The sequence below is a fragment of the Cephus cinctus genome, unplaced genomic scaffold (genome assembly GCF_000341935.2).
Source record: "Cephus cinctus unplaced genomic scaffold, Ccin1 Ccin1_scaffold0129, whole genome shotgun sequence".
In the NCBI taxonomy this organism is placed as follows: domain Eukaryota; kingdom Metazoa; phylum Arthropoda; class Insecta; order Hymenoptera; family Cephidae; genus Cephus; species Cephus cinctus.
This window is the reverse complement of record NW_014332862.1, coordinates 681,693-692,093: the sequence shown is the minus strand read 5'-3', so window position 1 is coordinate 692,093 and position 10,401 is coordinate 681,693. Positions and strand designations below refer to the sequence as shown.

General features: G+C 44.4%; 1 protein-coding gene and 1 long non-coding RNA gene across 4 annotated transcripts in view; one reads left to right on the top strand and one right to left on the bottom strand.

Annotated features, from left to right (window-relative positions):
* Positions 1 to 10,401, bottom strand: part of LOC107262974 (nephrin) — a 217,882-nt gene that overhangs the window by 25,103 nt on the left and 182,378 nt on the right. For all 3 annotated transcript variants that reach the window (XM_015729734.2, XM_015729735.2, XM_015729736.2), the window contains 2 exons: positions 8,167 to 8,317; positions 5,520 to 5,650 (listed from right to left, as the gene is read on the bottom strand). In XM_015729734.2, the coding sequence (XP_015585220.1) occupies positions 5,520 to 5,650; positions 8,167 to 8,317 (282 nt within the window). The remainder of the gene's footprint in view (positions 1 to 5,519; positions 5,651 to 8,166; positions 8,318 to 10,401) is intronic.
* LOC107262977 lies at positions 4,106 to 7,534 on the top strand. Its single transcript, XR_001536584.2, has 7 exons — positions 4,106 to 4,513; positions 5,333 to 5,435; positions 5,533 to 5,674; positions 5,758 to 5,956; positions 6,020 to 6,299; positions 6,371 to 6,592; positions 6,773 to 7,534. It is a non-coding gene; the product is annotated as an uncharacterized LOC107262977 (long non-coding RNA).

The following is a 10,401-nucleotide window of genomic DNA, read 5'->3' as shown; positions in this document are numbered from 1 at the left end:
CCCCCCTTCCCCCCCCCCCTGGCTCCGCTCTAACCTATCCATTTTCCCGATTTTCTCCTTTTTTCTCTTCTTCTTCGCTTTATCTTTTACTTTTCCTTCTTTCCCCCCGTCTTCTCTCTCTCTCTAGTCCGTCGTAGTAGTCTACGTCACGCCTCCTTCCTCCCGTGTATGCTTTACCATAGTGGGGAGTCTCTGCTTTTACTTTATAGCTCCTTCGGGAAGAATTTAGCTCCACCTAGGGATTCGTTTGTTTCTAAGATTACGCAACGTGTGCCATTTCGCGAGACACGTACTTTTTTTTCCGAGTGCTTTTTTTTCATACCGATCTCTGCGGAGTTCGAGGCTTAAATGCTTATGATAAGAAAAAACTATCGATACCTATAAATCAATAAATCAATACTTAAATAATATTTTGATATCTATCTTAAAATTCATCTCGAGGCACGCGAAGTCGTTTTCGAAAAAAAACCGTCGGAATTTGATTTTTTTTAAATGCGATTTTTGCCACCGGTATTGAAACTACTCAAAATTTCTCCTACCTCCCTTCATCCACCAATATAGATATATAAAAGAAATGCAGAGAAAGCGAATAGGGCAAGGGTATGGAAAGACAAAGAAAAAAGCTCAGAACCTCGAGGACACTTGACGTGGATAAAGGATGGGGGAGTGGGGGAGTACCTTAAACCTTAAGACCTTAAATCCTTAAAACGGGTCGTGGCCTCCCGACACGGTCGCCACTCCAGACTCAAAAGAAGAACTCTGGAACACAGGGGCCGAGGGTCGCGAGGCACTCGAGAGTCGACTCGAGTGGTGGGCGACGCGGGACGCCAGGCGTCGTTCCTCCTTCGCGTCTCCTTTTTCGGTTTCATGCCGGATGTGTCGTAGGGACGTGCCGTACGCTCGACTCGTACAATTTATTGGGGTACTGCTGTGGAAACCGACGTCGCGGCGCACGACGTCGCACAACCCCTTACGGCACGTAGGTGTATACCGAGGAAAACAGTAGGGGTTGGGACACGATCGTGGAAATTCTCTTGGGAAAATAATTTAATACCGAGAAAATTACGCGCGAGGCATCGGAACGACCCGATTAACGAGTAGATTGAGAACCGACGACAACCCGACGCCTTTATTTACGAGCCACGAGACGCCGGCAAGTTCATCGACGTCCGCCTGGGAGGACTTTACTCGGTAACGCCCTGTTCGATATTTACTACCCCCCTTTATATCGGGCTTCAATTTTTTCCCTTTTTTTTCCTCGGACAATTTTTTTTCTAATTTATCAAAGCGACCCTTCGTTTTTCTTTAAACACCATTAATACGACCTGTGGATAATGAGTATTTACCAATCGGCACGTTAACGGAATATTTTTATTACTCTTGCACGTGTATACTCCTATACAGATACTTGGCAGTATAAGATAATACCCGTGGAATTTGGACACCCGGTATACAGTTGTAGCAAACTCTTCGGCGAAGTTACGACGGTTATTAGATGCAATTTCGTAACTTCTTACATAGGCGTAGCAGTCGACACAGTTACGGACTGTGCGCAATTCGCTTTGGATCTAAAAGTCCTAAACACTAGCTCGATTTTTGTCGCGCGGTAATTTGTACCTAGTAAATGAAAATAATTATTTGGTGCATGAATGTCGTACTTGAGAAGAAAAAAAAAAAATTTAATTACCAGCAGCCTAATTAAATTTCTTAGTATCGACATTAAAGTATCGACAGAAGCCTTCTTGGTAATTTGTTATTATTTCTTTTTCGATACAGTATACGTTATAACGTAGGTCGGAACGGAAATACATTTTTTTGTGTGCTTGCCATTAAGTTTGTCCCCGAGGATCAGGTAAATGGGAGAAGGAAACACTGGTGGAATTACTGGTATGGAAAAACGCTTGGATTTATGGTTGGGAATATCTTGTTCCATTCGACTGAGAAAAGTAACTCCTGCAAGTGTCTATATGGGTTTTCTACATTGGGAATACGAGAATATCTAGAAGCGTAATAGATACTGAGATTTCCTGGAAAAATGATCCAATCCCATTCTATCCCGGGCAAACAGTAAAGTTCATGCATATCAAGATTTTCTCCATAGAGTAAAGGGAAGAAAAAAATTAATTTGAAAACGATATTAGCATATCCGCAAGTAGTGTTTAGGTAAGGAGGGGGGGTAGAACGTGACAGGATATAAAATGTCCACGAGTAAGAACATGGATGAGATTTTTTTTTTCAAAATTGAAAAAACTTTTTCACGCCCTAAAATACAGCAGACGTCAGGTGAGCCCTTGAAGAAATTTCCAGGGGGTGGTTTTCGTCTCATTTTTAAAAGCGCCTTTCTTCAAGAGCGACAGCTTTGCACGGGGATTAGATAAAAATCCTTGTAAACAGCAACCACTACAAGTGGTTGGGTCTGCCCGCCCTTCGAGCTAGGGGTTGTTTTCTGACGTCATCCTTCCGTGAAATATCGAATCGAGTCTAAAGTTTACCGTCGCTATATTACGGAACACGGGGTTGTCCTGCTCGGGGATGATGTATTGCTGCTTAAGATGCAGGTTCCTGCTACGGGAACTACCCTTGCGCCTTTGGACACATGTACGTACTTACATAACGTTATAATGTTACACCCTTATATCGTTAAACAATTTTTTTTTGTCACCTTCTACTTTCACTACCCCCTTTGTACTCGGACAGAATCACCCACTGACACTTTCTTATGTGCCTGACATCCATTGAGGGTTGCCCGCGGGCATAGGGGTAAAAAGTCGATGATCCCTCCAGGGTGGAAAAAAGTTCTGTTTCAACGTATCGTAGCGACACGGAAGAGAGACGTGAGAAAATTAATTTCCATTCCGCAGAGACCCTCATCGTTTTTAATATTCAAACTTTTCTAGCACCAAGTATATAATTTTATCCCCCCGCGCCGCGTAAATGTAATTTCAAAAAGATCATCCCTCATTGCAATACAATTTCATTATCCACTTCCGATAGCTCATACTCGTCTTTCCCTCTCGTCTTTGTCGTCTCTCATATTTTTCCGCCTCATAATTCCAATTGAAAAAGAGTCTCCTCGAGAAAGGAACGGAAAGAAGCGAAACTCCCGTCGGATGTTTCGAGATTTCTCTCTGATAATTACCCTCTCCGTTTTCCCGTAGGCGTAACGATATTAGAAGCCGGCAACTAGAAAAAAAAGAAAAGAAAGATCCCCCAACCGGAAGCCAGTCTCTTTCATGTCCAAGTACAAAGTAGTTAGGTTAGGTAGGCACGGTCCCGAGGTTCTCAAGAATTTAGAGATTTTTCCACAGCGTGTCTCAATGGCTCCTGCGACGCAATGTACGTGGCAGAGTAGGATAGCGTTTTGCAGGAGAAAAGAAACGGATAAAGGTAGAAAAGAAAAAGAAAAAGGAGATAGACGTAGGAACGGCGTAGTGCGCGAGAGCCGTTGATGGAGAACGTGGAGAAATGGCGAGAAGAAGTAGAAATAGTAGCGAAAGAACTAGTGGTGGCAGGACTGGTGGCAGTAGGAGGTAATAGAGGAGGAGCAAGAAAGAAGAGTGAGTATAAAAATAAGAAAGAAAAAAAAAAAAGAGAGAACAAAGCTATTCGTATGGCTTCCACGTCTGTTCTAAGAGTCCGACGTTCTAACGCGAACACGTGGTATTAGAAATTGGAATGGATTGATCTATGCTCGGTTGAATTCAACGTTTCCACTGGCTTCCGACCTTCTCTAACCTCAAAGACTTTTTTTTTACTAACCTTGCGAAACATGAGAACTCTCTTCAACCTAGTTTGGCTCGTTTTACCATACTCGATCGAATCTCGTTTACGAGAGGTCGATACGTCTTCCGCGAGAATCGTTGAATTACACACGATAACTTCTTCTCTTTCTCATTCGCCTCGATTCTCTACCACGAGATGTCATATTCTCTCTCTCTCCCTCTCGCTCTATTTATGCAAACGAGTAACAGGAACAGCGCCGCGTGGAAACCCGGCAAGCGTGCAACGTCTTGGACTTAGGTAGCTGTGTGTGTATACGTAGGTAACGTGGGTAAGGACCCTCGTAAACTGCTGAATATTTCGTATCCCGTGAGCAGAGTACAAGGAGAGTGCACCAGAGTGCGCCACGCTCTATGGTGAAATAAGAAAACTGAGTCGTAAATCGACGTGGAGCAGTGGCAGTGTACCTTCTCGGATGAAAAGTTCAAAAAGGTTTTCCGCCTTATAACGTTACTACCAACGTCCTTTTATAAGAGTACCAACCTGTTACCTATATCCATCCGCAATAGTGAAAACGTGGCTGTGGTAAAGTGATTGCTTCTCAAATAGGTTATGCTACTTGTGGCAAGTACGGCCGTCCTCGTGGGAATCGTCGGAAGTGTTCGGGAGAGTTCGGATTTTTTGTAATGGCGGAACGTAACGACTGCCAATTGACGTGTGTGCTCAGTCCCTAATAATGAGTCGTGTTCCTTTCGGGGATGCTTACCAAGGACACAAAGAATTCAAAGAGAAGGTTAGAGATACAAAGAGATTTTTTTATTCATGTACGAGACTAAGAATTTTTATTTTTAGTCTTATATGATCTCGGCATTTACCTCGGGCTTGTATCATTGTGACATTTTTTTTATCATCGATGCTGCTGTTTAAATATCTACGTATTTTTATTTTACGAATACCAGGCTGCGTCCGTAGGACCGCGGCGAAATTTAATCACTCCCGTAGTCCGGCACGGTTCGTTGGGAATCCTTAAGGCAGGCAAGTCCTCCCGGGACGTTAGAGGGATAAATCGAGTTCCGGGAATCCAGCCTGGAGAGTCTCAAAGGAAACGCCGGGTGCAGCGGCGCGCAGTGCTGAGAGTCGGATCATATTTTTAAGATGCAATTTCGTCGCAAATCTCTCACCGCGGCGGCAGCTGTTCCTTGCATACCGTAAGAGAGAAGAGAATGAGAGAGAAAGAGAAGCGAAGATCCTGATCCAGGATGGTAAGAAGAGGCGGGGCAGTGAGGAATCCGACTGAATTCCCGGAAGCGGAAATCGTAGAGTGAGAGTTGGCTAGGTTGATACCTAATAATTCCGTGATAGCGTCCTAGTAAATAACCCTGGCAAATTAACGAGGAATTTCATTACACGTCTGATAAAATACTTAATTAATATTATTATGATTTCGCAAATAAATTATACTATATGGGATTAGAATCTTGATGTTCGTTTCCATATCCTCTTATTTTTGAGGGATAAGAAGTGGGGGACGAGAGGTGTGGCAAGATTTTTGGAACCATTTCGTATGCGCATGTGCTCATATATTATGCAAATAAAGGATTTAAACTTCCAGCATCTGGCTGATACGGCGCATTACCCCGGATAAAGGGGGTAGTACTCTACCATAGTGGGATAATCTGAACTTAACTCGGCATACGTTTATCCCGATTTTGAAGGTATATAATAATTTTCTTGCATTTAACTTAAAAAAAAAAAACATTTTTAATTCAAAATTATTATTAATGTTGTCGTTTACTCACGTTATGAATCCAGGTGAGTTTCGACCATGGTGGATTCGCCTTGATGTGACATTCAAAATATACGTCGTCACCCTCCTTAATGTCCTGGGCGTTAAGGGTGGATCCTAATCGCAACGAGACTATTGGTGGATCTGAAAGAAAAAAAAAAAATATTGGTTTGTTATTTATATTTTTCATTGCGCCAGCCGTTAACACGATTCCTAGAGTTCGTATTTCAAGATTTTCAAATCGTCAACAGGTACTACGAATTGTTTACTACACTTTGTGTTTGACTTTGTCAACGGAAATTCTCATTTGTTATTGTTGAGACCTGTGTACCTGGGAAACTATGGTGAATTATTAAAGAATTCTCCACGTCACTTTTCTTCCAGTAAGATACTGTAAATACAAGCACCGACGAGTATTTACAAATCCTGCTATTTCTCCATGACTAACTGGTGAGCACGAGTGCATTTGTCACTGTTGTAGCCACCGGTAAGATATCCTGTTATTGTCTGAAGGCAGCAGCGGTGGCGACGTCGGTGAGGAAAAAGCAAAACAACTCAAAGTGACAAGCACAACAATGGCTGCCAGTAGTTTATCCCGGATATATATTACGGGACATAGATATTATCCTCGAAAGTCTTTCTTCTCGACCGGTGGAAAATATTATTCGCTAAGGAAAATTCTTATTTCGTTGAGACGACAAGGAAAGTAATTAAAATCTGGAGTCGCCGTAAATCGTAGCATCGCGTCATGTAACGGGTGTCTGAGAAACATTCCAAGGATCGCACTGCCAAGGTATATAAAACTTTGTACACGACTAACGAGTCTCTTGATATTGTCTTTGTCCTTTTTATACTCGTTCTCAGTTCCATCACTGGCTTGAGAAGTTGGCCAGTCCTTGGCGACACTCGCTGATCCTTCATCAAATGTGAACTTGCTCCGGAAAGTGACAGGAAGAAATATAGCGGGTGTACTTTTTTAAAAAATTTTTTTACCCTTAGCACCATTGCAGCGCGGAGCAGTTCACGTGGCGCAGCGCTTTATTAAGGTTGTCTCACGAAATTTCATCAGGACGATAGCGGCTTAAGGTATCTCAGCTTTTAATTCTACTAAACCGTCACTCTCTTGGGTGGCGTTGGCAGTTATATACGTGTACGCCTTCTTTATTTTTTATTCGTATTTTCACCTCCCGTCACTTCTCAACGTACTGACTTTTTCCGCTATCTTGGAAGAGACTGGTACTTCTCTCATATATATACTTTTCACAGGTTTCTCTACTTCTTGTAATCTACCCCAACCCTCATGAGGCTTCTTACGTTTCTTCAGTCAGGGAACTGACGGGGGATGCTACCCGGGGGGGGCGTGGACCCGGATGACGCCTTTCGTGAACTCTACCAGTATGTATCTAGGTGGCTGAGGAGACGGACCAAGGGTACCGAGTTTCAAAGGGGCGTAATTTCATGGATCTACGAGGACGGTCAGCGTAATTGAATACGTGCCGTGACGTCATTTCCCGTACTCCGCACTTTTACAGAGTCCCAACTTCACGTAAACGATCCTCGGGATTCGACGGAAGTGACGACCTAAGAGTGTCTTCGACTTTGGAATATAAAGTTTTTTATACCATAGGTGAACAATGCTATATTTATATCTCTAAAATTATCGTCGAGAGGATGTTCCTTACAAATTGCATATCCGGAATGACTGTCGATAGATTTAAAAAAAAAAGGTACCTACCACCCCTAAGGTCCGCACGTAGGAATTCAAGCCATTGACATATTGATAGTAATCGGGGCTAAAATGGCTTCCGCGCGAACGACACGATAAAAGGCGAAGCGAAGAAAAAACTCGTTTAAAGTAAATTTCTTAGGGCAATACAAGGCCGAGGGTTTTGAAGTCGAGTCGGGGGGACCTTAGGGGGGTAAACTTTACGAGCGAGTATGAATGTAATTTCATGATAAATTTTTGCCGCTCAATAAAATCCTGCGGTATCGTGGCGTCGCGGAAGAATGACTAAAAATGGAGGTTAGACGAAGGGACGCGGAGGGTGGTAGTGGGTGGTAATGTTTCGTCGTTTCCTGTACAGAAGCGACGTGGACGTCGCGCGGTGGTGGTGATAAATAAAAATATCCCTCATAAAATAGCAAACGCTCAAATCTGTCGATCTGCCGACTATAAGCCGCAGGTATCAAGAATCCTGGTGGTTAGGGATTCCTGTGGTTTTCATGGCATTCTATTTAATACCAGGCCGGTTCTGTGGGATAACCTCAGTTTTCCAACGGAACTTTATAACGCCGTCGCGAATGACGTTACGTTCCAAATTTCACGGTTTGATCCTCGGGCAAAAATTTTTACGGTCACCCGGCCTCCTCGCGTTCCTTTTCACCTTTTTTTTCTTTCTTTTTTACGGCAAGTAAAACGTGTCCCGACAATTTCGACGCGGTCGTTCGTTCCTTCGGTTCTTCCACGTGCATAAAAGGCGGCTGCGCTTCCCTTTGTCTCTTTATCGTACGACAGCGTAAACTTTCACGCGCATGCGTCTTATGGGCTGACGTCATCGGCCATTTCACGAGGTAGAAATCGCTCAGTGGAAATCGAAAAATTACAGGACGCATCGAATTCTTATTTTTATTATACGTTTTGGCTTCCCGATATTACTCACATACGACATTGATTGTCCATGAGGTCTCCAAGTAGAATCCTGTAACGTTAGGATTTTCCGCCCTGCAGGTCACGTTCTTCCCGGCGTCCTCGACGCCCGGAGCAAAGTTCATCAGGCTCACCGTGCGATTATCGGCCTTTTGTTCCTGCAACTAAAATAACAAAAAAAAGACACAATCAACAAGTCCGAGATCAATATGGATTAGAAAAGTTTCTTGTTTTTTCTCTTTTTTTTTTTTTTTCTTTTTGTCGCGCAAAAGTTGATTTACCGAGAACGCAAAAATTTAATTACGAATCGACGCGTCGGAGACGAGTTATTTTTTGCGCCGCTGTTTTCGATTAACTTACGAGCGTGCTGTGGGCAAAAATAAAAAGACCAGAGTAAGCGAGGCGCGATGAGCTGTCCGCCATTTTGAATCAAGGTATTAATGCTTTTGAAAAAAAAAACCCCAACCCTAACCCATCATCCGGTTTTTCCATTCTGACGCGTAGTAACGCGCAGACGGCGTCGGAGGCGTCGGGGGCGTCGCTACGCCAACCTCGGTAAACCCTTAAGCACTTTTTGTCGGCTGTGCAAATGCAGACAGTGAATTCAAACAGTCTCTCAGGGGGTGCGGCGCACCTGGTAAGGGTGTGTGTACGCTTTCACTCAGGCAGAAGTCTCATTTACCAACTGGGATATCTTGTTAGGCGACTCCAACCCCCTTACCCTTCAGTGCACCCCTCACCGCCCCTATGAATCATTCCATAAATGCCATCGTAGATCTTCGCACCCAGTAAAGTATAACCCTTAACCAGAAGTAGGTGTAAGGGATAAGAAGGAAAGACATCGGCGGTATTGGTCGGTAAAAGAAATGAAGAGAAACAAAAAAGAAAAAGGGGGGGGGGGAAATGAGGGGAGGTGACTGTATAAAAAATCTAGCCAATAACAATAACAGACGAACGTCTAATGTGACTGTAGAAATCTTGAGATACACGAAGGGATGATTTTTCACGGTTGCCAATTGCATCGCAGAAGAAAGCTACTACCCCCTTAGCACATTCCTCAGCCGACCCCATCAATCGGTTAAGGGTTTCTACCCTCGTAAAAATCCGAGGCCTATCTGTTCTCCTAGGCGATAGGTGGGATATAGGGGTTGCGTGTACCTACAAGGACGACAACAATAGTGGCTCCGAGGGTGATGTCGGCGTTTACTTGCTCCCGGATAGCGTCGCGACGCCCGGCGTTTGCCGTGTCGAATTTGAGCGTCTCGTAAAATTTCTATCCGGTAGTTAACGGCGCGCGACCATTTTACGAGACGATAAAAGATAGCGGGGTTCCGGGGAGAGAGAGAGAGAGAGTGAGAGCGAGAGAGAGAGAGAGAGAGAGAGAGAGAGAGAGAGAGAGAGAGTTACGTCCGCCTAGAGAGTCAAGCCCGAAAGTATTAACCTCCCTATAAATGGCGCTACTCACCGGAACTTTTTCACGTGAAAGATGCGAGGCGTCCCGACGCCCTCTCGCGAGATAGAGAAACGTCCGTGGCTTCCTTATCTATTTGGGATAACAAGAACGACCCTACTCTCCCCGCACCCCCCGACCCACTTCACTCTTCCGACCCACGGAAAAGTCAAGCCAATCGGCTACTCTGACATTTAGGGCTAAGTTTGACTTAGCTTGAAAAAGGGGCGAATTCTATTGGCGTATTTTCATAGCGTCGACGAAGCCGCGTGAGTCGAATGCACGTTGGATCGACTTAATGGGATCTGTCGTGATTTCGGGTATCGCGTCGATTTAGGAAAAATTATAGGGAAAGGCGAAAGGTCGACGACGGCAACGGTGAGTTGGCCTTAATGCGATTACAGCGCCGCAGGGTGAGAGGCTGGAGAATCTATTCAGGACTGGCGAGTGCCGAGCGGGCCGGTTCGGTACGCGTGGTTTTTAATTCTGTATTCAAAGTCTGATTGCGCTCGACACTGGAACACACGTAGACACGGTCAGACCTTTGTATTGCCTCGAGTATAGAGGATAAGGGTTGGTTTCGCACAAGTGCCAGACTGTAGGAACCGCCGTTCAACCCCTTTAACGGTTTTACATTTTCATCCTCCGTCATCATCCCTTCATCCTGGCGGTCTCTTTCGGCGCCAGGGTCTCCCTTTGTATACAGATGCTAGTTTACGGGGGTCGAGGGGGTGTAATTTGAAAAATAATTTCTCCGAGAAAACGCGTTGAGTTGCCACCCCTGCGATGTTCACCCCC